The following is a 27,578-nucleotide window of genomic DNA, read 5'->3' as shown; positions in this document are numbered from 1 at the left end:
TTTGAAATGTGTTCTCAGCCCCCAACCATATGGTAGAACTCTAATCCCCAGCACCACAGAATGAGAACTTATTCAGGAAAAAGGGGGGAGATTCCTCCAAAGGGAAACGAGTTAAAGAGAGTTGGTTAGTGTGGCTGTAACCTTATACAGTGGTGTTCTCATAGTAAGAGGAATTTAGGATGGAATATGCATAAAAAATAGAGATATGAAGAGAGTCAGGAAGGAGACCTAAAGCAAGTGAGAGAGGCTCCTCCCTCCAGGCCTCAGGAGGATCCAACCCTCCCCAGCCCTGCCTCACCCTTCAGCCTCTAGAATCAGGAAAAGAAGTAAATTTCTGTTGTTTAGACCACTCTATTTGTGGTGACTAATAAATATATGAACAAATAGCCCATCTTAAACATCGTATTATATTTGCTTTCCAAAACACCTAACTCAAGTTTACACTGATTTTTTTTTCCGTGCGAGATTTATTGATAGGGGAAAGGGCAAAGGTAGCAGCAGAAAGAGAAGAGGGGAAAAGAGAGAGAGAGGGAGGGGCGTTCTTCTTACAAATACACAGATGGTGACATTGGTCACAGGTAAAGGTGAGCCCAAAGAATTCTGGGAGTATGGTGGCTGTTGTCTTGGCAACGGGGGTATGTAGGTCGAATTGTCGTCTATGTGATGTTACAGGTTTCAGAGGTCCAGGTACCAACATTCCTCCCTTCTTATTACTATAAAGAGAAGAAAAAGAGGAGGGGGAAGCCGGTGGTGAAAGGGAATGAGGGCGCTATGTCTCTTAAGCTGCTTTCTGCTGTGTAGGGGCGTTGTCAATTTTGGGGTATAGCTGACTTTCACCTACAGGATCTACTTGGTAAATGTTCGGCCACATTCCTAATGAAGTGCAAGATAGACTGCTCAGTGTAAACATGCTTGCCTTTAGAGAGGTCATACTGCTTTTCCAATTGGCAGTAGGGTTGTTTTCTGTCTGCTTACTAGGTTCAGTCTGTGCCCTCTCCGGAAGGCTTTAACATGCGAGCATTTGGGCAGAGAGTTTAACAAGTCAGCCTCACCTTGTCCTGCCTTAACTTGCTCTCTTTGTAAGTGCCCCCTCCTGACTAAGATGGTATACTTTCAACACGGGCTGTCAGAGAGTAACAGAACCACGGTGAATAGTGAGTTTTTACCCCAGCGATGTCTGCTGTGCACTTTCCAGTTAAATGAAAGCAAAATGATGCAGGGATAGCCTGAGAACATAAAGGAGGAAACATGTTCCTTGCTCCATTTTAAATCTTCTTAGTAAGATACAGAATTATGGCAAAGAGCCTGACTGGGGGCTTTGGGGGGGCGAGACCCACTCAGGGTGAGAATGGGTGGCTGAGATCCTCAGTTAATGCACCTGCAGGGGTTGGTAAGAGGCAATTTGAAGCCTCACACAGGCGTGCCCAGTGGGGCTGATTAAGCCTGGTTTCATTTTTCCCCACTTGTGACAAAGGGTATTGTGTGCCTCCTAGAACCTGAAGCAGTGATTTGGGGAGATTAGAGAGAAAGAGAACAGGAACAAGTAAAAGATTTAGCAAGAGGGGGCCTGTGGGCCTGGGGAGGGGCCGATTATTCAGGTTCACAGGCAGCAGGAGACTAAAGGCACCTCAGAATCAAGGACAGTGCTAGGGCGAGGGAAAGAGACGGAGCCCTGAGACCAGAGGAGTTTTGTGGCTTGGAGCTTTTGGTTTTATTTTATGTATGTATGTATGTATTTTTGTACTTAAGTAACGTTTTAGTTTGTTAATAAAAGGCAATAGACAGGAACCCAAGGACTGTTAAAAGTACAGAAACAGTTTGAGATAAAATGTACATTTTCAACAGAGAGCCATGGAAAGGAAGCTCTTCCTCCTTCTTCTGTTGTGTATCTGTTCTTTGGAGGACCAGGTAGAGGCCCTCACTGTGAGCATGGGAAGTTTCTCACTTCTGGCTTACAGAGTCCTATGGAAGAGAACCAGATTTCTCTCTCACTGGGGGCGGGGAGGGGTTGCTTCAACATCTCACAACCCCTTCCTGCTGGCCTCAGAATCATGCAACTGCACCTGAACTCCTGTGTTTACTAAAACGGGCTGCTGACAAACCCAAATCCAGGAAGCTGATAAAGTGAGTGTATCTCCAAAGAGAAGCTTCCCACCGTCAGACTAGTTACAGAGAAATGCAGTCCCCCACAACCCCTGCCTCTTCTGCACTCAAACAGGAATCGTGTCAGAGGGCCTGGGGAGATAGGTCAACTGGTCAAAACACTTGGTGAGCAAGCATGATGGCCTGAATTCAAATCCCCACATGAAAAGAGTCCGGCGTGGTTGCATGTGAACTTGTAACTCCAGCACCAGGGGAGTGGGGTGGACAGAAGGATCACTGGGGTTTGTTGGCTTCCAGCCTAGCTCCAGATCAGTGAGAGACCCTGTCTCAAAGGAAGACATTTGAGAGTGACAGAGCAGGACACCCAATTCCTTTGGCCTCTATGATTACCTGCACATACAAGTGTGCATGTATACACCACACACATCTACCCCCCCACACACACACACACTTCAGGCCCCCTTTGAGGCCAGTGGGTGATGCTTGGGTGGATGGACTAAAAGAAACCTCCAACTCAGGGAACTGGGAAAGGAAACTGACAGTGGGTGCAGTTCACAAGCTGTGACTTCTTAATAGTTCTTAAGCATTGCACTAGATGTGAACTGTACATGGGAACTTTCCTTGCAGGGCCCTTGACACAGAGCACCACAGAGGCCAACTTCCTCATGGTGTGACCTGTTGAATACTCTGTAGGTGCCTACAGTGCTGCCAGAGCACAAGACTGCTTTAGAATTCTGTTTGGTTGTTTGTTGTGAGGTGTGTGTGTGTTGAAAGTGCTAAGAGGTAGTTGAGAGACAGAATTAACAGTACAAAACCCATCCTAGCCACTCTATATATCTTTGTGAGGTTGCTTCTAAGAGAAGTGCTGTCTAAAGCAGGCAACACTGAAGACTGGTAGAGAAAACCAGGAGGGTTCCAATGGAAGGGCCTCACACTTCCTACAGGTGACTCTAGTTGGCAGTAGGAGGATGGCAGCTGTACATTAATTCTTGTTACTGCACAGTGGTCTGGATTGGGTTCATTTTCTCTGGTGGTTAAAGAGTTAAAAAGCAGGAATAATCTCTTGCCTGATAGGTAACAGCTGAAAAATTCTCAAGCAGCTCTCAGTTGATGAAGCCGGTTATCAGGGGTGAGAGACCCCCTGGTAGCAAGCACACCAAGACCTTCCTCAAAGCAGACAGGGGTGCTCAGGAAACCAGAGAGATGGGGCTTATCTGAGTCTTTGAAGGTTCTTCCTCCCCTAAGGTTGGTCAGTTTGAAAAAGAAAAGATACTGTTATGTAAACACGTCCTCCTTTGCTTTGAATTTGATGGGCCAGCCCATAGCAGAGGTTCTTCAGGCTGGGGGAAGGGGGAGCAAAGGCTTTAGTGCCAAGCTTTTGAAGCTTGTGAAGAAGGTGAAGAAGCCAATGCCAGATTCCTGCCTGAAGCTCATTTCCTTGCCCTTGGCCAATGTCAAGCTCCTTGGCCACTGTCAGACCCCTGCCAGGTGGCACGGCACCCCAATAAGGCTCTCTACAACATCTATTTAATTATTCTATGTGTGTGCGGGTTTTGCCTGTTTGTATGTGTACTGCATGCTTGCCTCGTTCCTTCATAGGTCAGAAGTGCGGGTAGATCCTTTGTACTGGGGTTTCAGACAGTTCTGAGCTAGTGTGGACATCAAGAATTGACCCAGGTCCTCTGCAAAAGTAATCACTGAGTCATCGCTGTAGCCTCTAAATGCCCATCTTTTTCATCTTAAGTCTAACCACTTAGATCTTAGTGGTTAGACTTTCTTTTTAGTTTTTTGTATATTCTATCCACTGATCCTCTTTCAGATGAGCATCTAGCAGAGATGCCTCTCCTGTTTTGTGGGCCTCTCCTATTCACTGACATAATAGTTCATTGCATAGAAGTTTTCGCTACATACAGCCCACTTTGTCAATAATGGCTCTCATCCCCTGCACCACTAGGGTCCTGTTTAGAAATTCCTCCTCGGTACTTCTATGTTGATGCAGATTCGTTGCTCTTTCTGGTCCAGTCTTGGAGTGTTAGGTCGTGTGTTGATGTCCTTGATCCGATTGGAATTAGGTTCCTGGAGGATGATTACAGTAAGTGATTATACAACAAGTGAGGCATTTGTTGTTCTCTGTTTCCTGGGGAGCTGTGAAGGAATTTCTGGTCCTCCCAGATAGAGCATGTTGAGAGATCGAAGATGTCTCCACCCAAGTATTGCTTGGTGTGTCAGTGACGTTTCTTGTTGCTTGTGTGATGGTTTGTATGTGTTTGGCCCAGGGTGTAGAATTATTAGAAGGTGTGGCCTTGGTGAAGTACATGTGGTCTTGTTGGAGTAGGTGTATTACTGTAGGTGTGGACAGTAAGAAGGTACTAGCAGCCTTCAGATGAAGATGTAGAACTCTCGGCTCCTCCTGTGTCATGCCTACCTGGATGCTGCCATGTACCGCTCGTGATAATAATGGACTGAAACTTCAAACCTGTGGAAGAGAGACTTAGCCCTGGTAGGGGGACAGGGGTACAAGTCCTTGGTCTGGTCTGGCATCTGGGAATGCTGAGAGGCCTGGTCCATTGCTCCAACACGGCAGGTTTAAATGGAAGGAGATAGTACATGGTTTTTCAGCTTTATTGTAGAAGATAGAGGGAAAGAGAAAAGGTAGGGAAGTAGAAGCAGACCATGCCCACGTGGGAAGAGGGAGAAGGGAATGGGGAAAGAGAGGGTAAGAGAAGAGAGCGAGAGAAAACAGAAGACAGCAAGAGAGAAGGGTAATGGGGAAGTTGGTTAAGGCAGAAATTTTAATCTTAGGGTGGAACGAAAGTAGGCTTCAGGTAAGACTTTGGGCTTGGACAAGGAAGTGGGCTCAGGTGTTTTGGTCATTCTGACACACCCTTGGAAACAACTGTCACTGTGGAGTAATCTCCGGACTTTGCTTATTGCCTTGACTATTTCTTGTTTATTGTCTTGCTTGTTGCTCATTGTACTACTATTGCCCTTAATTAATTGCATGTAATTAAAATGGTATAAAATCAGATTGGAAAAAAAGAAAGTGAAGAAGCTAGCCTAGCTATGTTGAAAGTTGACCATCTTTATTACCCAGTCCCGGTCCCTCTCCCTATCTGTCTGCCTCTCTGGGAATCTGTCTAACTCCTAACCTCTCACACTGACCTCAAAGGAGTTAGGAGAAATCAGATAGCCATTTGAGTACATGAAGCCAAAAACTTAGCCAGTGGATAAGTACCTGTGGATGTAAACATTCTCATCTTAAAGGATATAAGAGATAGTTTATTCTGGAGCTATTTTGGGTGGCCGCAGCCCCCAGAGCACAGATCTAGATTACTGCAAATTCCATCTTCCAATGTGGAAACAGTTTCATGTTTTTGTTTTTTTGTTTTTGTTTTTTTTTATAGTTTTACAGGACAAAGAAAGTCACAAATCAGGGAAGGTTTAAAATATATTGGTGAGCACACCAGAGAGATGAGGGGAGTTATATCTATAAGCCCAAGACACATCCTTAGCTCTTGGATTGGTGGAAGCCAGTGTTTTGCTAAATCACTGGCTTCTAATCGGTTTTTACTTACCCGAGGTGTTAGATACAGAGTGGAGCAAGGTATGGCTGCTCCAGAAGGCTAAAACTAGCCCAAGATAAAGTAATTAGCCTCTGAACTGCAAAACTCTAAATCTCTGCACATTCTGTCCATCAATCTATGCAGACACAGAGACTTACCCCAGGAACTGCTTTGTTCACAGCCAGACACAGCTTCTTCTCAGGAATTTCTGTTCATATACATTTCCAGAATCGTCATGCAACATTCAGTATTTTGTTGCTATAATGAAATAGCCAAGGCCACATAGTTATAAAGCAACTTATTAAGTTCACAACTCTAGAGGTTCACCAGTGTTGTGTTTTATAAAAATAGAGAAGGAATATGTTTGGTGGGTGTGTAAGGGAAGGGGGTTCCTCTGTGGGCCCGTGCTGAGACATCCCTTCCCCCTGAGGGACCAGCCACAGGATGGTATAGTATAGAACAGTTTATTCAGGGAATGGGGAGGAGAGTTGAAAGGGTTGTAGAGACAGAGAAAGGCAGAGAGAGAGAGAGTCAAGGAGTAAAGGCCAGCGATGAGCACATGAAGAGGAGGGGGAGGGGAGTGGGGAGATAAGGGGAGTGGGAGAAGAGGACAGAACAGGAGCAAGGAGAGGGGAGGGGCATGCAACTCCTTTTATAGTGAGTCGGGCACACCCGGCTGTTGCCAGGTAACTGTGGGGCGGAACCTAGACAAAATGCTAACAACCAGCATGGCACCAGCTTCTGCTCAGTTCTAGTGAGGAGATCCCTAGGTCAATGCAGATGGCTTTACAATGGCAGAAGGAGGGACACTGGCAAAACAGGAAATCATGTGAGCCCTTGGAAGACACATTGATCCCATATCCATGCCATAGCGCCTTCCTTCCACTGATAACCCAGTCCTGCCATTCCCTCCCCTTTGGTGGTGCTCCTTGACTTGCTTATATGACTTCAATCTCCAATTCTGGGCCACAATTATAATTTCAAGACTACTCCTCAAACCCATTCATGTACTGTCTCGCTTCACCAGAGTCAGGAGCTCGGCCATTGCTCTTTCATTGTCAGGGCACCTAAAATAACGCTGAGTACACAGAAGGCACCCAACAGATGTTCTCGTTGACGTCTCGTTGACCCAAGATCATCCTTTAAGCCACAGCCTCATCTGTGTCTTATTCCAAAAGCTTTCTTTCATATAATATACTTAATAATATGAAAGGTTTTTTTTTATCTAGTAAAATTCAAGATCTTCATAGGATGACCCCAAAGCAGAAGGAAGTCATTCTAACTTCACATTCTCCTGCTGCCCAAATTTTCTATATAATCAAAGGCTGACTGACTTCCCCATCTCTGAGCTTTAGCGACACTCTGTGTGTCCTGGATATCCTGTGTGCACGCTTCCTCAGGTGGCCACCAGTGTATCCATTGACTCATGCCACTGCTATTCTGAACACTATCTGACAAGCAGAGACAGGTCTCCTCTCAGGGACCAGTGAATGCCTGTGGTTACCAATATTAGGTACCTGGTCAGTATTTCTTGGGTGAAAATATGAGGACTGTGATTCTCTGATATTCAAGACCAGAATAATGCCTTTCACCCCTGGCTTCTACCACAATAGATTTCTGTGAGGTAAAATATAAACATGGCCTTGAGCTATAAGTCACTCAGTCCTGACTTAGCCTTCCATTTGCAGGTTCCTAACACGTCACTCACAGCATATGTGTCGATGAAAATTTCAAGTTGCCTACTTGAGCCATCTATTAGCCATTTGGTTCTTCTTTCTAAATGTTTTGACAGGATATATGAAAATAAATTCTCAGTAGAGTACAGTCCTCAGTAAACTTTGAACTCGTATCCTAAGAGAAAATGGGTTTGGAAAAGAATGGGTAGTGAATGAATGATTCAATTCAATAGCTTCTTCCAGGCCTGTCTGGGCAAAGTTTGTCTTCCTCCTGAACTCAGGTTCTGCCCTGTGCTGTTCAGCTTATCCTGTCTGGGAGACGGGCAAGCACGTGTCCACACAGGCTCCCTACATGGGAGCCCCATCTACTTCCTACTGACAGCAGTTGAAGGCTCAGTTAAGTGCCTTTTTTACATGATCTGTTTTCTTGATCCTGGTTTTATTTTAATTAGTTTTTTTTTCATAGACTCATCTTGAGTCTAACTATAAGCAATGCTTCCTCAGAGCTGGCAAGACTTCCTTCATTACATTAGGGAGGACAGTTTTCAAGCTTCCAGAGCATACAGATGGAGAGTTTCTACCGACAGATAGTTTGACTAACCATCCCCTGGCCTCCAGGCCTGTCCCGCCCACAGGGCTGGCACCAGTGAGTGCTTGGTGAAGGAATGAGTGTGTGAATGTCCCAGCTGTGTCAGAGAACACTACCTCAGCTTAAGCAGTCAAGAGTTGATCAAGGCAGAGCTCCCTCTCACTTCTTCGAAACTCAGAAGCAGAAAGAGGGGACTAGTGGGCCTGGGTTTTAAAAGGATGTAAATTAGCTTGTAAATTTCTTCTAGTAATCCAATGCACACCCAAATTTATAATTAGGAAGGGAAGAACATAACACTTGCCTATAAAGAGATTTAGTAATTCTGGCAGTACTTCATTAATCACTTAATCACTGTTCAAGCAGAACTGATATCCTTGACATATATAATCAATCTTGATTCCTCCCACACTCGGTTTTCCATCCTCTTTTAAACCCAACAACTGCACGCGCTAAGGATTAGTGCCCTCTTTCCACATTGCGGTGTTGTTAGGGGCAAGTATTATGTGCACACAGTAGCAACCAGAACAGCCATGCTCACAGTTGGTCTCTTCCTGGTCCACTGGAAGACTGTTTTGTTGTTAGTGAATCTGAGGAGATTGATGGAGCTAGAAGCCAGATGTAGCAGCTTCCTGCTGTGATTCCAGTGCTTTCTGCTTTCAAGGCTAGGGACAGAAGGAACCTGTGGAACAGCAAGACTCTGCCTCTAATAAGCAGAGGGCTGGTTGGACAGTCACAGAGACATGAAATATTAGGATCAGATTCTGAGGTGACTTGATGGGAAAGTGGCTTGGGTCCTTTGTTGGCTTGGCTTTATTGAGAGGCAGCACGTCTGTTCAGGTAGGTCAGCCATACCTACTTTAAAATACACACGGATTCTCTTTCCCAAAGCTATATGCCATGGAGCCTTCATGGCTCCCAGAACCCAGCAGTGTGGCGCGCCCTAATCTAGTAGTACTTTTATGCCTTGGCAAGGATTTTGGTGATTCCTGGTGTCATTCTACCAACCCTAATTCTACAACCCTTTCCCCTTAAATGTGTATTGATTTGTGTCTTAGGGTTTTACTGCTGTGAACAGACACCATGACCAAGGCGACTGTTAGGATTCTGTCTAAGCTCCACCCCACAGCTACCTGGCAACAGCCAGGTATGCCCCGCCCCACCGTTACCTGGCAACAGCCAGGTAGGTCTGGCCCACTATAAAAGGGGCTACTTGCCCCTCCTCTCTCTCTTACCTCTCTTGCCTCTCTTAGCTTCTCTCTTGCTCTCTTGGGCTTTTCCCTTCCCCCTTCCTTTGCCCCTCTCTCCACATGGTCATGGCTGGCCTCTACTTCTCTACTCTCTCCTTCTCTCTGCCTTTCTCTGCCTCTATTATCTTAACTCCCCTCCCCATGCCCTGAATAAACTCTTTTCTATGCTATGCTGTTATGTGTGTGGTCCCTCAGGGGGAAGGGATGCCTCATGGGCCCTCTGAGGCACTCCCTTTCCCCACACGCCCATAGAACATATTGTCATGTCTATTTCTCTTTTTATAATCACTACAAACTCTTATAAGGACAACATTTAATTGGGGATGGTTTACAGGTTCAGACGTTCAGTCCATTATCATCAAGGTGGGAGCATGGCAGCATCCAAGTAGGCATGGTGCAGGAGAGTTCTACATCTTCATCTGAAGGCCGCTAGCAGACTGGCTTCCAGGCAGCTAGGGTGAGAGTATTAAAGCCCACAGTGACACAGGTACTCCAACAAGGCCACACCTACTCCAATAAGGCCACACCTCAGAAGTGTGCCATTCCCTGGGCCAAGCATATACAAACTGTCGCCATTTGGAAATGTAAAAATTATCCTTTCACCTCAAATCCCAGTGAAGTGAAATTTCTTTGTTCACTTACTCATCCCGCCTCCAATATACTGCGCATTCATGTCATGACTTTTTCTTAATTCTTAGGTTTTTTTTGTTTTGTTTTGTTTTTAAGTTTCAGTATATACTTTACAGGCAGGGAGTATGGAAGAACAAAAAACAAGGAGTCTTAATAATAAATGTATGCACTTGAAAATATGAGACAAGGATTTTTAAAATCTGGTGCTTTGAAGAGTGTGTTTCCTCCATAATATCTCAGGATCGCTTTGCCCTCACTGCGTGTCATTAAAACAAAAGTAAAAGTGAACTTCTTACTATTGACAATGTTAAAAAAGAAAATCAGTCTTTGGCAGGTGTTCAGAGTCGAACTTCACAGGCAGATCTATGGATCTACAGGCGGCTCTGCCACTAAAATGGAGAAGTCTGAGAAGTACTACTAAGTTGTGCTTCCTGGGCCTTCTCTCTTGCTGTGGAAGTTTTGCACGGTTTATTTAAGAGACTGTGGTTCACATCCTTCTGAGATCCATAGTGTACACAGTCCCAGGGAATGTGAGGGTGTCAGAGATCAAGTCATTGATCCAGAGACACACAGCTGGTCTTCGGTGGGTCCACCAGCGTTCAGAGTTCTTACCCAGTGACTCAACATTTTCTTCCAAGATGCATAAATTGAGGCCCAGTCATAGAAACCAGAGCTGGATACACTTGAATATGTACATCAGATAGGAGCTGAGCTACAGGATGATCACAGTAGAATAATTATCCTTTATTGAAAAACTAATGGGACTCTGAGCTAGCTAGAAAGCAATTAGCAGATTACAGCAGAAATTAAGACTAGCATTCTGCCCAGGCATGAAAAGGTGAAAGAAAGGTTTGGGAGGAAGGTTAATGATTGAAATCCACATCACACTGACAAGGGATGGGTTTGATTTTGAATGACTGTTACTAATAGCCACCCTGAGATGGCTTCCAGTAGAAAAACAAATTTCCTGATCTAAATGAAATCTCCCGTAAAACCATTCATTCTCCACCCACGCCATCAACGCTCCCTTCTCTTCTGCTCCAGTGTAGAGTAAGTAGTCAAAGCATTTTTCTGACCCCTAACAACTCCTCAAGCACATGGTTATAAAAAAGGTTATCAGTTTTTAAATGAGGCACTGCGTTCACCGATACATTGACAATGCTTTTAACAGAGTCTTAAGTGATTTGGGGTGGCTATAAATCAGCTCTCAGTCAGCCTGATCAGTTTTGGAGGAAACCAAAAGAAATTCTCCCCCAAAAGGAGGCATTAACCCATCAGCCCTGTGTGTTAGGGGGTTCGTCTGTCTACACTGTTCCAAACCTCTCTTTGGCTCTACCCGTCTTGGCTGTGCCTTTGCTCTGTGTCTCGTGCTGCCCTAAACCCAGCCATTTAAAGGAAACTGATAAGGTCCCCTCAGCGTTTGAAAGAATAAATGGGAAATGTAAATGGGAGTCTGACTAAGAGGAGGACAAAGGAACTCGTGGATGTGAACAGGTGTTCTGAGATGCGGCCATCTTAAAGCCCGGCCGCCATGAGCTTTAAGAGGCTGACGTGTCCAATCAGCATCAGGCACTTATTGAACTGAGCCCACAGAACTAAGATCGCATCCTCTTTACAATGCCTGTGACGAAATGTGCTCATAGTTATGAAGTAGATGACTGCTCAGCCAGCTGACAAGCGTCCTCTGACTGGATCCTACCAGCTTTGTCACAGGAGACTGATCCAAAGTAGGAAGACTCAAGGGAACAATCCTGTCATGTCCTGTGTCATTTTCCACTGCTGTCTCCGTGCTCTGTGCCTCTTTTGTATCTAGGTATCAGGCATTCGTTCGATCGATCGATGCCCCTGGCTGCATGCTTGCTAGGCTGCTCCCGATAAGAATATCAGCTGGTCCACTGTCACACTCCCGATGGATCTAGGCTGAAAGCAGCCTGCGGAAGCCTTAGGCTGTCGCCAGCACTGAATCCTCTCTCAAAGGGCTGCAGAGAGGCGCTTCTGTTTAGTCATTACCTCTGTGGGAACATGAGGCTAGAGATTTCCACCTCAACGGCTCTTGAGTAAACTGTTCCAAACACTAAGGAATTTGTCTGAAGAAAAAAAGTAATAAATTATGGCCACACCCTGGACACCCAATGTACCTCTTGCGTATCATTGCTCTCTAAGTGTTATAAGAGGTTTAACTGTCAGTAGACCCTGGTCTTCCATGCCCGGGAGCCTCTTAGGTCAGTGATCTCCTGTTATTGCCAATAAGGACTCTTTTTTCCACTCACTAGGAAACTATTTTATGCAAATGAAGACTTTCTGGTGGACTATATTCCTCAATTACAAAATGACTGGCAGCTGTGACTTATCACGGCTTAGATACATACACTGGGATCATCACAGCCCTAGCTAATTATATATGAAAATTGCATGCCACGTCTTTCATTTATTCTGTTACAGATAAAGGAATTTTCATTATCCAGAGCGAGAGCCTGAAGACATGCATTCAGGCAGGTAAATCTGCACTGACCCTGGAGGACTGCAAGCAGGCGAACGAGCACATGTTGTGGAAATGGGTTTCCGACAGCCACCTCTTCAACGTGGGAGGCGCTGGCTGCCTAGGCCTGAACATATCTGATCTGGAGCAGCCGTTAAGGCTCTATGACTGCGATTCTACCCTCGTTTCCCTGAGATGGTACTGTGACAGGAAGACGATCGTGGGCCCACTGCAGTACAAGGTCCAGGTGAAGCATGACAACACAGTGGTGGCAAGAAAAGAGCTCCACAGGTGGATCACCTACATGCCCAGTGGTGGGGACATTTGTGAACATCCTCACAGAGGTAAATGTCATCGATGTATAGAATATGTATAGTTTCATAAATAAAAATACACACACACACATATATATGTGTGTGTAAAAGCATAATAATATACTTATCTATAGGTAAGATATCTATAGGTATGTACGTATATATACATATATGAAGTATGATCTTATCATGTAAAAGGAACACACTGAGCCTGCCGTGTTGAGACTTCTGCAACATTTTAGTAGCTTCCTTGCTTATAGTAAAAGGATTATTGGAACCTTGGAATGGATGTGCTAAAGAGATGGCAATCTCAGGATTTAAAGATACCAAAGGACAGTGCTTAACTAGCTTTGGAACTCATACAAATAAGAACCAGAGAGAGAGAGAGAGAGAGAGAGAGAGAGAGAGAGAGAGAGAGAGAGAGAGAGAGAGAGAGAGAGAGAGAGGAGAGAGGAGGAAAAACAGAAGAGAACAGAAGAGAGAAGGTTTTTGCTCTGACAGGTACAAAGCACCCACTTGGCACCGCTTCTCTGACTGGTCTGACTGGAGAAATTCAGCCCCGCCCCGGGGGCGTGTCTCTCGGGCATTCAGATGCCTTCAAAGCCTGTCTGTCGTCCATATGACAGTCATGCTACAAGGTGCTGGAAGATAAATGAGACACTATTGTCAAGGGTTATTTGTTGCGCACCAAGCATGCATTGTGGGGAAGGCATGATTTATAGGGGGACTTTCATTTTCTACAGTTCTGTTCCTTTTTGGCATTTTTTTAAACGGAAAAAGAATGGAAGATACAGAAGTAAAGCTACAGAGTAAAACGCTGACACCGTGTTCTGTCCCTCCACAGAGCTAGTCATTTGTACACTCATCCATCCATCTGGCACCCATCTTTTTTTTTTCTTGAGCGCTGACTATGGATCAGACACAGTGTTAGGCACTTGTACGGTGGTCCTTCTCCTCAGGGTTCGAAGTGCAGCAGGAAAGTCCTAAGTCCTAAGGCAGGATCTTCTGTTGCTGATGTGAGTGAAGAGTCGGGGCCAAGACTAAGACATTTTTCTGGGCTTGCATACCGCAATAAAGCAAGAGCTTTATCAGCATGCTGACAACCGCGCAATTCTCAGGACGAGCCTGATGCTTGCTTTATGCTAGGATTTTAGCCCTCTGCCCATACTGACAACACCCACGCTGTTGAGTGGAAAACAGGAGACTGAAAGAGATAAAAGGCCGGGTCTTGAAATATCTAATTCCTATAAAAATTGGCCATGTGCTGTGAACTCAGCCAGGCCCTGGCCAGTTGTGAGACAGTGTAGAAATCTCCATAGTTGACCCTCTTGTCTCGATGAAGACCCGATGACTTCATTGACTTGGTTTAGACACCCCCATCCTAGAAATTGCCAGCTGAATCCCGAGTGGCTTTAATTGTTGCTCTGGTCAAGGGCGGTGGATGTTTGCAGTCAGCAGATGGCTCTGCATGGCCATCTTGATGAGAACAGGGACTAGAAACCAGTCGGCCTGGTTGAGGTTCTGAGAATGTCTTCTGGAGACCTGCAATGCCAGAGGAACGTCGATTCCTGCTTCTCTTTCATCTCCTAAAAGAGTGTGATGAAGCTGTAGTAACTGCCTGGCGGACACTGAGAGGAGGGGCCTCCACACCTTGTGGTTGGGCAACTGGACTGACCAGTTCACCTTCCTCCTCATAGCTCAGCTCAGTTTCTTCCACAAGGTCTTTAAAGGGCCCAGACTGGCAGCTGGATGGTACCTGATTTCCCAGTAGCCTTCAGCTCTAAAGCCCCGCCCAACACCACCACCTCTTAAACCCTCACCGTGAATCTAAAATAGGTTTCTAAAACTCTCCCTCTGTGATCGAGGAATTTCAGTCTTTGAAATCCGGAGACAAGCACTGTCTGAGAGCTCTGGGTGAAGGCAGCTTTGCTGACCATGCCCGGAAACCCTAGCGACCCTAGAAGGACTCTATTGTTACCAAGGAAACCACATAGTGCTGTGGATAGAAGCTGACTCACTGGTTAGCCGCTTAGCTCTCTCCATTTGGACTGTCACTGTGTACCCCGTGATTTTTTTTTTCTTTTTTAAGAATGGAAGTCTGGTTTTATCATTTTCTCGTTTGAAACCTGCCAGTGACTTCCCGCCACCCTCAGAATAAAGACGGAAGTATGTAACAGTAATCTGAGAAACTGCTTCCGGGAGTCCACTCCCTGGAGCCTTCATTATTCCACAAGCCCTCCTTTCTCCAGCTCTTTAGACTTGATGTTCCTTCTGCAGAGACACTTACTTTCCCCAGACAAGACAAGCATCCTCAGCTGCCCAACGTACTCACAGAGGTTTTACAACAAACATCTGATGTCGGGGGCACTCCACTATACACACGATCTTCTTGTCCTGTTCCATTCCTTCATGACATTTATTAATACTTGAAACTCTGTTTGTGTATTTGCTATCACTCATTATTTCTCCACCAAACCAGTTTCTTAGCAAAAAGAAATCTGTACAGTTCACTACCACAGTCCCAGTGCAGGATATGCTCAGCGATCAATAAGTACTCATTTTTTAACTTTAAAGGTTTTATTTATTTTTATTTTGAATATGAATGCTTTGCTTACATAGATACATGTTTACCACATGCACCCCTAGTGCTCACAGAGGCCAGAAGAGGGCATTGTATCCCCCCAGAACTGGAGTTATGATGCTTTTGAGTCACCATGTGGGTGCTGGGAATCAAACCCAGGTGCTCTACAAGAGGAACAATTGCTATATAACATTATGTCATTTTGCCAGGCCCCCTAAATATCTATTGGCTGTTGTGAAAATTCCTTCCCTGGGGAGACATAAGCATCTACCCCTACATAAGATCCCAATGAGAAACCAACTGTCCTGGGAGACAACCCCAGGAAGCAATGTTTATTTATGCAGCATGGGTGAGAGGGTGTGGCCTGGAGACTGGGTGGACCCAAGGCAGTCATACTGGAAGGTCTGTGTCTAACGTGCATGACTGGCCTGCAAGGCTGCATGAATACATGAATGTTGGCCTTCCCCAACCTATACACTCAAACGCCTCTGTGAGTCCCTCAGACCAGTTATACAAATCTGTGTGCAAATGGTATGTAGTGGGGGCACGGCTAGATACTCAGGTGGGAGTCCTACGACCTCCTCCAGCCCGTCCTTCTGTCAGGGAATGTCAACAGTCGCAGGCCCAAAGAAGACACTTCTGATGTGGTGAAGGTGACAGCTGTTTCACTTACAGGACTGTGATCTACAATGTCAACCAAATGAACTGACTAGATGGCTACAAAGTTGGAGTTGGGACAGTGAGAGCTGAGTAGGAGGCTGGCCAATATTTAAAAGAAAAATTCCATTGAGTTTTCCTTTCTATTTCATTCACAAACTTTCATGCTGCTGCCAGAGGAAAACAAGGAGCAGGATAAACATCGGGACAGGCCATTCGCTGCTGCTTCTGAAGGCCTGGTGTGTTTGTGCAAGCTGGCTGGTGAGGCCCCGAGGGTTCACTGAGCTTTTTAACAAGCGCCTGCCTGAGGGAGGTTTTCACCAGTAAAAATGCACTAACAGATGACACTTCCCCCCTCCCCCAGAAGAGCCTGACACCGTGTTTGACTGTAGTTCTTTTTCTCTCCTAGATGTGTATACATTAAAAGGGAATGCCCACGGGATGCCTTGCATGTTCCCCTTCCAGTTCAGACGTCAGTGGCAACATGAATGTATCCGAGAAGGGCATAAAGAACGCCTGCTGTGGTGCGCCACCTCGAGCCGCTACGACGACGATGAGAAATGGGGATTCTGCCCAGATCCTAGTAAGAATAAATACGTCTCCATATGTCATGAATGAATCAAGGATGATTGGAAACTTATCTGTAGCGAAGGAAAAACACCAGGCCTGACGGGTTGATGTCTGAATGAGCGTTCTGATTCCACCAGTCTAGATTTTGATTGGAGTCTTGTTTTTTGACTTGAAGAGACAATTCTAATTCATAATCCTTTCCCGCTCTACATTCAAAAGATGCTAATTAGCTTCTCTTCATTACGCTTGCTGGCTCGGTGCATAAAGATGATTTAACTGGAATCAAATTATAATAGTCTGTGAACTTGCCAAAGCCAGCTTCCCAGCAGGGTATTTCGAAACAACAAGAATGTAGACAAAAGCCAACACCCTTTCAATCCAGCCCCTCCTGTGAGTGGCCATAATGCCTCCACGTGCAGACTGCTTGTCTTGCCCACTGTCAAGTCCAGACATCAGCTGCCCTCGACGATCTTTCTCGAGCATCACAGTTCTCCTTCTTACTCATCATCAACCACGAGCTCTCATCTTGAATTCTGACTTTTCCAACCCTTCCACATAGTCTTAAAAACGTTTTCACGAATTCTTAACCTAATTTTCAAGGTCCAGTGACAGCTATAATGACCGTTATATAATATATAGCAGTAGCTGAGATATATATCAGCTACTTGTATTTTTCAGGCAGTGCTTGGTTATTATTTTTCATTTAACTAAATGATTTCCTCTTGTTCCTAAGTTTTGAGGGGTACTTATAGCTTCTGCTTTCTGTATTGTTTCTCTTACATCGGCTCCTGAGAGTCAGCGAATATGCCACCTCCTCTTCTTCCTCCATGTCTGCCTCCCTTCTATGCATACAATAAAATACAACAATTAATTTTTTTAAATTGTAAGTTAAAGACTTAAGTCCCAATAGAGTGATTTATAAGCTATCTACAGAGTTATTTTCCAGTGTAAGAGCCACGGGGTTGGGTAAACAGGAAAGAGTGGAGATTTTTAATTTAGACAAACCAAGATGAGTCCAACTTCCTCCCAGCAGTGAAGCTTTAGAAAATGCCTCTGACAAAGTGAAGACCATAGCATTGCCTACTAGGGTTATTGTGTGTATTTTCAGTCTGAAACATGGAGAGTCGTGGGACAGGCCCTCACTGTTCAGCAGGCGCTGTTCTGGCAGTACTGGGTACTAAACCCGGAGGCTTTATCAGGCTAAGGCGAGCGCTCTCCTACTGAGCTACACGCCTGTCCTCACAGCATGGGTTCCTTTACTTACAAAAGTAGATCTAGCCTCTTCCGGTTCGTCCTACCACTAGATGGGGCATAGACAGTGCTGAATGGTAAAAGATTTAAAGCTTTGGATGCTGTCCTCAAAGAAACTGGCATCTAAACTTAAGGCAGGAGGGAGAATCTTACTCTGCACCAGAAAGTGCAGACAATATTGGAGGTGATGCACTTAGAATCACCAGGGAGAGGAGGCCCCGTGGTTCAGGATGCGGGAGTTGCTTCAACCAAGCAGCTAGGGGCAAAAGGGCTTATCTGGTTCCAGTCCCCGAACATGTCTACCATGAAGGGAAGTCAAGGCGGAACCTGGAGGCAGAACCGAAGCAAAGCTTGGAAGGAACACTGCTTTCTGGTCCGCCCCTCCTGACTTGCTCCGTTTTCTTTTTTTTTATACAACCTGGGAGCCCCTGCCCCGGGTGCCCTCACACATAAATCAAGAAAAACCTCCACAGACTTGTCTGCAGGCTGTACTAATGGAGGCATTTTTCTCAATTGCGGTCCCCTCTTCCCAGGTGACCAGAGCTTGTGTCAAGTTGACAAACTGACCATCACAGTTTTCTTAAATTCCTGAGAAGAATTTTGTCACCCACGCCCCCTACCTCCCACCTCTGTCACTTGTAGTCAATTTCAGTTTTCCCCCTTGGAAGCTTGGTTTTCTTGAGTTTAGGGCTTTTTTTATTCCCCCAGCTAACAGGGGTGGGAGTGGGGGTGGGGTGGGGGTGGGGCACTTCCTCAACACACCAGCTTCCTGCTCCCTGACCTCCCCGCAGCAGCAGAGAACTTGTTGATACAGTGTATATTAGAGCTGTCTTTCTCCCTTCCTTATAGCGTTTGGTCTCTGGTGGCCAACATAACTCAAAATGATGGGTCAAGGAATGCAATCCGAGTTCACTGAGAGCCCTTTCCAAGAGTCAACCAGTAGACAGGACACAGAGAGAAACAAAACAAAGATTCGTACTCCTGGGTCTCACCTAATTTTACGAGGAGTATCTTTAAATTTCCTATGTGTAAAATGGTGACTACCATTAGTAAAAGTTGATTATAAAGGAACGAGATTTAAACTTTACACATGGCCAAACATACTAGCTCTAAGAGTGGAATGAAACTCTATCAGGAAATAAGTATAATAAATAAGGTTCAGCTCTGGCTTGTTTAGAGGGAGTCTGGGCCTTGCCAGCTCTGTCTGGGTTGTGTGCCAGAGAATTACATTTAGAGATATTTTTGGAATTCTATCCTCTAGGATGATCCAATTCACCCCTGGGCTTCATTCAGTTAATATAGTTTTGACCAGTAACTTGAATGATGGAACATTCAAGATAGATTGGTACCAACAAGAATTGCCACCCTCACCAGAGTCCCTAAAGTGGATGGGCAATGTGCTACATCTCTCCTCATCAATAATAATTTAGAAAACAAAACCAAGAAAACATGTCCTTCGAAGAACCTATCAAGACACTGAGAAGAGCAGTTAGGTTGGTAAGTCCTTGCCTCGCATGATTAATACTCCGTGGTCTATTCCCAGACCACGCCTCCAAAGATCCCCTTCAAACGGGAGAAAATATTCATGAGTCACTTGCTTGTAGGGATATTGTAACTAGAATATAAAAAGAATCCCGATTTTATGCAACCCAAAGTGGCAGGTAGGAATGAGGACTGAAAGGGAAGTGGGGAGTCAGCCCTCAAGAGTACTGTGGTCCTTCTTCATATGATTTAACCAGGCCAGCTTCATGGAGACAGTTCCTCCAGTGGGCTAGCTCCTTGTCTTAGTTGCTGTTCTATTGCTGTGAAGAGACACGCTGAACGTGGAAACTTATAAACAAAAGCATTTAGCTGGGGGGGTTGCTTATAGTTTCAGAGGGTGTGTCTGCGACCATCCTGGCAGGACGTATGTGTGCAGTCAGGCAGCTGTGACCCTAGAGCAGTCCCTCAGAGCTTACATCTGATGTGGGCTCTTGAAATCTCAAATTCCATCTTCAGGGGCACACCTTCACCTAACAGGCCACACCCCCTAATCCTTCCCAAATACTTCACCACCTGGGTGTTGGAGCCAAAGCAACTTTCAGTTCCCCAAACTACAAAAGGTTCTACACATATCCAGAAATGAGCTCAACCTGAACTGTAGGAGGATTTCTGGAGGTTAGCCAGCCTTTCTCGGAACTTGTAAAACCAGTTGCCATCTGTCAAAAGGAGTCGTGACATTTCCCTTACCTCTGGGCGGAAGAGATGGATGGCTCCATTGACATTGTATATCGAAGCCCATACCAGCTTCCAGAGCCCTCAGGATCATAAGTACCCGATATAGATTTCAAAGTCCACACTAGCATCCTAGTTCCCCTCACCTTATCCTCTGCCCTCAGTCCCTCCAGATAATGGGCTTCCCTCCCCCAGCTACTCATCCCCCTTAGAACTGTCCTCACCACATGCCCTCTGTTCTCTGTCTCTGGTTATTTTACCTCCTCTCACAGGGAGCTCTGGCCATGTTCAACAGTTTCTTTGCTGTGACCCTTCAAACACTCTGGGAACCAAACATTCAAATATGGGAGCCATCCTCATTCAATCCACCACAGCCCTCCCACGCCAACCGTTAATCAAGAAAATGGCCCACAGACATGTTCACAGGCCAGCTTCATGGAGACAGTTCCTCAGTTAAGGTCCCCTCCTCCAACAGGACTCTAGTTAGGACAAACGGACAAGCTGCTAAGTAGCATGTCATACAATACATACTATTAGGAAGTAAAAGAAAAATGAAATACTGATACATGCCACAACATAAATGACTTTTAAAAACATAATTCTAAGAGAACAAGGCTGGGTACAAAGTCACACATACTATAATTTCAGTCATATGAAATGTTTAAAAGTGAGCATATAGATACAGAAACTATATTAATGGCTGCCATTATAATACTATAAAGCAAAATGGGCTGGTGGCTGGTAGGAATGAGGACTGAAAGGGAAGTGGGGAGTCAGCCCTCAAGAGTACTGTGGTCCTTCTTCATATGATTTAACCATTCTAGGACAATTATGATGCTTCCACACTCTTCTGACTATACTAAAGATTGAATTATGAAATTTCAATGGATGAAGTACATGTATATGACTTACATTGCAATAAGGAGATGAGGAATCACAGACAGTATGTGCATAAAAGAATATAATTATTGGAAACAGAGAAGGCAATAGCTGGGAAAGAGAGAACAGATTAGGGAAGGATTTTCTCTCTCTCTTTTTTAAAGACAAAGGGCATGCAGCCATCTTGGAATGCATCTGGAAATAGGGTGACAGAGGCTCTGAAGATGCAGGAAAGTGAAATCAGTTGATGGCTTCTATGTGGTTCTCAGAAAACAAAAGTGGGGTTCCGACCTACACTCGCCAATTAACCTGTTTTAGATAGAAGGTAAATTCTCAGTATGAGGATTAACTTGCTTGCACAGAAGGGGAATTCTCAATAGGAAAGGTCCAAGGAAGATCATAGAGTCCAAAGTGGGAGAAAAAGAGAAGAAACTGATCCAGTGGCTGAGACCTTGTATGTCTAAAGACGTCTATAGTATTTCCCGGCTCATGTATTTATAAATGAGTTCAGGATTAAAAACAACAGAAAACAAGGTTGTCACCAAACACTATTTAAGAGAGGGGAAAGGAGAAGGGAAAGAGAAAGGAAAATTTTTTTAGGAACCATTTTGCTGAGGTATCTAGAATATCCTCATTGAGATGGAATCCTTCATCATTGAGATGGATTCCTTCATCATTAAGATGGAATCCTTCAGCCGGGCACTGGTGACACACGCCTTTAATCCCAGCACTCTGGGAGGCAGAGGCAGGCAGATTTCTGAGTTTGAGGCCAGCCTGGTCTACAGAGTAAGCTCCAGGACAGCAAGGGTCCCACAGAGAAACCCTGTCTCAAAAAACTGGAAAAAAAAAAAAAGATGGAATCATTGTTACCTTTGGGTCAAATGTCCTGAGATGGCCAATACTCTGAGTGTAGACCTTAGACTGGATATGTTCATCTGGAATGACCACTGAGACCCTGTGACAGATTTTGTAGCAGAATTTTAAAAAAGAAAGAAAGAAAATGCAAGCTGATTTGCTGTTCTCAGTTTTGGAGGTTCTGGATCGGGTCTGGTATGGGGTTAAAGAACACACACTCAAAACCTGGTTATAAAACAGATTGCTTTGTGAAATAAACACTAGGAAAACTTTAAGGGAAAACTGCAAAGCCCTTCCTAAGGCCGGAGTGTCTGAGTGGCCTGTGGTTAATGGAGGAGGGTGGTAACAGGCAGAGTTAATCCTGGGGACAGGGCACCTGCAGCTCACTCCTGACTGACCTGACAGTAAGCCTTAATTATAATACAGACCACAGCCTTATGCATGATAAGGAAAGCTGTCACCTGGGTTCTGTTTTTGTCAAGAGCTGGTCCCGCCCTTTCAAAAATGATCTTCTTTCAGGACTTCCTCAATTCTCCATATTAAATAGTTGCCATGGGGGGGGGGGGTTTGCGAATGATACACGTGGGCTGTGTAACGCAGTCTGTGTGTGTTAGATCTGACTTGGGTTTACGCTATCTGTGATGATGTCTGAGGTTATATAATAGGGGAACTTCCATCAAATGTTTGCAATAGACACTCGCATTCTCCTAAGAAGAATTCAGCATTCACGTTTGTTTAACTCAGGGGTTAGAATTTATAGTTCCCTAGCAGGCAGCACTGAGTACTAATCTCCAAAGGGCTGCTTCTCCCCATGGCCTGCTTCTCTCCAAGGGTTGTGTTACTCTCCTCATCCCATTTGAAAGTTGCCAATCAACTTCCAGGGTCTCAGCAGTCACACCCAGGAACATGGCCAATCTAAAGTCTAAGTCCCTGGCATTGGCCATTCCAGGGAAGGCCTACTATTCCACCTAAAGCCAATGATGAAGGAGTCCATCTCAGTGAGAGCATGCTAGCCACCCCAGCAAAGCCGTTTCTGAATTGTCCTGTTTTTCCTCTCCTCCACCTCCTCTTCCCTCCCCTCCCTCAAACCTTGTTTGATGGCAATCTTTTTTCTTGTTGTCTTTAATATGGAACTCATTTATATATACCTGTATCAGCCAGGAAATACTGTAGATGTCCTTAGCTGTAAATTATTTACTAACTTCCAATTAGCTAATTTGGTTCTTGAAAAGGTGTGCAGTAACTAGACATGAAATCAAACTTACACATTTCTCAAGGGAGTTATCTAAGTATTCTAGGTATTTTTTTAAAAACAGAGGAACACACAAAAAAGATTTCATTGTCTAGTCAGTGTGGCATATATCGAGTTAGTGCTAAGCAGGCTTCTTCAGCACAGGAATCTAGGAGCCTTCAGTGTGGTAGTATACATGATGTATTCAGAGAGGACACCCTACAGGTGTGATGTACCAAACTGTTGTGGGGAGTGTCCTGATGTCACCCTACTTTAAGGACTATACTTGGGTAAAGAACAGTCTAGACTGTAGCATGTTGCCTGTCCATAAATATGTCCATATGTATATATGCCAAAGTACGGTTCACCTTTCCTTTGTAATTGTGTGACTGAGTTTGGGTTGGAGAATGAGGACATCTTGGAGATTGGTTTAGAACTTTAGCAAAAGCACACAGGTAAGCCTTTGTTTCCGGTCATTTCAATAAATTCCAGATTTCAGATCTACACTTTATACTCTATTAAATTTACTTTTAAGCATACTATGAAATCTTGACCAGTGTCTTACAAGTGGATTTTGTTTCTATTTGTCTGAAAGAATTACTTAACGTTAGTATCGTTAGCCTTATGCTGGGTGAAACTGTGCTCATGTTTGACACATATAGCTCCTACATCACATTCACCCCATCCTCGCAGTTTGGTATTAGATGAGAAAGGTTTGGGGAACAACATTAAGGTCTATCCCAAGAAAATATTTAATTCCCATGTCATTGGGAAGTTCTCAGTGCTTGCTTATTAAGGAATCAAAATATTATTTTCAAAAAAATACCTCATTTCCATTTCTTTCTCTTAAAACTAACTTCTCTTATTCCCTTGAAAGTATCAGAGAGTCTTTCCTGATCATTTCTTGAGTTTCCTTAGGTAAATTTAAGATGTGTTTAACTATACGACATTAATGGAACAGCAATGCATATTTCATATAGAGACCTAGTCAAGGCATGTTTTGGCTTGCGTGCTGGAATCATTTTATTTACATACACCTTACATATCACTGTGGAGAGAATACTGTCATGAGTGCTTTTAATGAACTCTGTTTTCAGCCTCTACAAAGCTGTTCTGTGACGCTACGTGGCAAAGGGATGGCAATACAAGCATTTGCTACCAATTCAATCTGCTGTCGTCTCTCTCTTGGAACAAGGCCCACTCTTCATGCCTGATGCAAGGAGGTGCTCTGTTAAGTATCACAGATGAAGATGAAGAAGCTTTCATAAGGAGTAAGTACAGAAATGGTGCACATTGATAATAATACAATAAAATGGCTAGTGTGGACATTTCTGTCCTTGGACACACACACACACACAAAAATCCTTAGTAATGTAAATATAGCCCAAATTCTAATTCTGAATTTGAAAACCTTAATTTTGATGTGTGTGTGTGTGTGTGTGTGTGTGTGTGTGTATGCATGTAGATGTCAAAGGACAATTTTTTAGGAGTCAGTTCTCTCCTTCAAGCACATGGGCTCTGGAGATCGGAACTCAAGTTGTCATGTTTGGTGGCAAGTACCCTTACCCACTAAACCATCTTGCTACTCCTCTAATCCTGAATGTGTTTTCTATGAACACTGTACCATTCTCTCTCACATCTACTAATGCCTCAGTTTCCCCTGGGGGAAGGGAATTTGAAGCTATAGCACATACGTGTCCCAGGCAAGCTACAACTCTTGTAGGTGGATCAGAAGAACTCCTCCACTTAAGTCCCACTTCTTGTCCCCTGCAGAATATAGACATTCCGTTCCTTTGGATAAATAATTGAATCATGTACTTGTTGCTAGCTTATCTATTATGGTGTCCAGGCCCATCCTAGAGCCTTTGGTAAATACCCAAACTTTAATATTAGTGGGGAAAAAAACATCTGCACATGTAAGACAATAGTATTTCAAAGGGCCAGTAGTGATGCCAATGGGAGACAGCTTTACTTTCTTCCCACATCAGGCTAACTTGGTCCTTTTCCCTTGGGAACCTCCATTCAGGCAAAACTGCACTTTGACAAAGAAATTAATTTTACAGACACACAATATGATAGTATTGGAGATGTATTAAAATATACATAGATCTTGAGATCTTGACCTTTTGAGGGTCAAGGGCCACAAAATAAAGTGGCCATTTCTAGTATGTTTCAGCCTGAAATGTGCTGTTTGGGGTGACAGCTTTCCTCTGGTGTCCCAGACTGCTTTCCTTAAAGCAACAGATGATTTGACACTTGTAAATCAGATCTGATGGAAATGTCCTTCTAGATAAGCTATGCATTGTTTTATCTGATCCAAGAATGGGATGTAGAAATGCTAGGAGATTTTTATCTTCATTTCTAATAACACTTATTTTAAGAAACATCAAATAGGTCTTCGGCCAGAAAACAGAAATAAATACAAGCTGTGTTTATCAAGGCTGATCAGCCAAGTAACAGCCAATGAAATCTAACAATGATTTAGTTGGGTCCCAGACAAGCCTCGGCGTTGTCAATAGTGAAAAGCCCAGAAACACAGGTACACTCCATCCTCCACAGCAGCCTGAAGGGTTTCCTTTCTGTCAGGAGTCTCCATTCAGACAAAGCCAGAGTTCCTTGCTCAATGAAAAAAAATTATATATATATATATATATATGGGTGGCACAATATGAAGCAGAATTAAAGACTTATTAAATGGCATTTTTAGCATTATCTTAAAGACAGGGGTTAATAAAGAAGCACCCAGGAAAAAATAAGGCAGACCCAAACATTGGTACCAGCGTCTCAAGAGAGAGTCTATCTAGTTATCTTTGCAATAGATATTTGTGGAATTTTGCTGGACCCAGATTACATCTCTAAAGATTGCTCAGAAATCATTCTCCCCCCCCCCCCATTTCAAAACATTCCTTAGAGACAGAGTTTACACCAATGTTAAAAGTTCAAGAATTTTCTCTTGGAGCTGGAGAGGTGGCTCAGTGGTTAAGAATATTGGCTGTTCTTCCAGAGGACCTGGGTTCAATTCCCAGTAACCATATGGCAGCTCCCAGCTGTCTGTACCTCCTGTTCCAGGGGATCCAACACCCTCACACAGACACACATGCAGAAAAAAACACCACTAGTATAAATAAATAAATAAATAAATAAATAAATAAATAAATAAATAAATAAATAGATAAATCTTTTTTTAAAAGAAATTGATTTTTTAAAGTAATTTTCTTCTGAACAAAGTTATAAGGTGATTTGTGAAGGGGAGGAGAATGTGGGGTGCTCAGAGTTCTCTATAACTTTAGGCTAAACTATACATGATTTGTTTCTTGTATCTTGGACAAGATAGCTTGAGAAAAATATTATATTTTCTCTGCAAACAATTTTGGCATTTCAAGTGGTCAATGGTGCCTGAGGTTCCCTGTCTCCGTCCGTAGGACCAATAAACCAGCCTGGGATGACTTTTCCCCATGCTTTTCCGCCATGCGCCCGCCATTTTTTTCTATCTTTGTTTCCTGCCTCAAACAGAATTGTGAAAGTTAGCTGGAACATGTTTCCTCCATCATCTAGCCCTCCTCTTTCCTTTTTTTTTCTTAGATCAAATTCATCCGTGAACCTTTTAAAAAGTTATTTGGGGCCTCACAAGGTAGTTCAGTGGGGAGAGGTGCTTGTGCGCAGGCCGGATAACCTCAGGTCAATTTCATGATGCCACAGGAAAGAAGCAAATCCTGAGAGTTGTCCATGCGCCCACACACTCCCCACTGCATGTGTGCACCTCCGCTCACATATTTATGATTCTTTAATAATAACTAATAATGGAAATATTCTAAACTATCAAATTCACTAATTTGAGTTTCAGACACAATTTTCATTTTCTCAAATTTGACTTCATCTGTAGTTTTAGCATTTGATATTCAATCATATACAAAGAAAAGCAAATGGAAAAACATCTGCCGTAGTTCTACAATTTAGGGATTACCATGCTCTGCCAAAGCAAGTAAATGCGTGCAGATATAATGACGGTCTGGCTGCTGAGATAACCAGGACCGAGGGTAACTTGGGGAGGAGAGGGTTTATGGTTTATTTCCTTTTACACTTACAGGTAATAGCTAGTCATCACTGAGGGAAGGCAGGGCAGAAACTCAAGGAGGGAACTGAAGCCCAGGCCATGGAGTGCTGCTTCTTGGCTTTGGTTAGCTTGCTTTCATAGACCACTGAAGACCATCTGCCCAGGGGTGCCACCACCCAGTGTGGGCTGGAGGCCCCCACATCAATGATGAATCCAAACCGGGCAGTGGTGGTGCATGCCTTTAATCCCAACACTTGGGAGGCAAAGGCAGGCAGACTTCTGAGTTGGAGGCCAGCCTGGTCTACAGAGTGAGTTCCAAGACAGCCAGGGAAACCCTGTCTGGAAAAACAAAACAAAACAAAACAAAGCAAAACAAAAAGATGAATCCAGAAAATGCCCTACAGACTTGCCTATTAGACAATCTGATGGAAGAATTTTCTCAATTGAGATCTTCCTCTTTCCAGAAGACACTATCTTGTGTCAGTTTGATAACCACAACAGACAAAACCTAGCCAGTAGTATCTATAGAAATCGGCACAGTATGAAAACACAAGGAGCCTTTGCAGTCCAAGGTAATATCCAGTACAGACAAGAGAGACTCCTGGCTATGTCTGACTCCTGCCACCACCACTACTTGGCAGGGTTACTCAAGAAGTGATTGAGCCTCTTGATATTTCAGCTTTCC

The 27,578-nt window shown here is 44.2% G+C and overlaps 1 protein-coding gene across 1 annotated transcript in view; it reads left to right on the top strand.

The window, feature by feature from the left end:
- Pla2r1 (phospholipase A2 receptor 1) overlaps positions 1-27,578 on the top strand; it is a 126,009-nt gene that overhangs the window by 7,886 nt on the left and 90,545 nt on the right. The window contains exons 2-4 of the mRNA XM_052182556.1: positions 12,251-12,631; positions 16,249-16,422; positions 23,937-24,110. Coding sequence (XP_052038516.1) covers positions 12,251-12,631; positions 16,249-16,422; positions 23,937-24,110 — 729 coding nt within the window. The remainder of the gene's footprint in view (positions 1-12,250; positions 12,632-16,248; positions 16,423-23,936; positions 24,111-27,578) is intronic.

This window comes from Apodemus sylvaticus, chromosome 5, assembly GCF_947179515.1.
Source record: "Apodemus sylvaticus chromosome 5, mApoSyl1.1, whole genome shotgun sequence".
Taxonomy (NCBI): domain Eukaryota; kingdom Metazoa; phylum Chordata; class Mammalia; order Rodentia; family Muridae; genus Apodemus; species Apodemus sylvaticus.
This window is presented reverse-complemented; position numbering and strand designations above follow the sequence as displayed.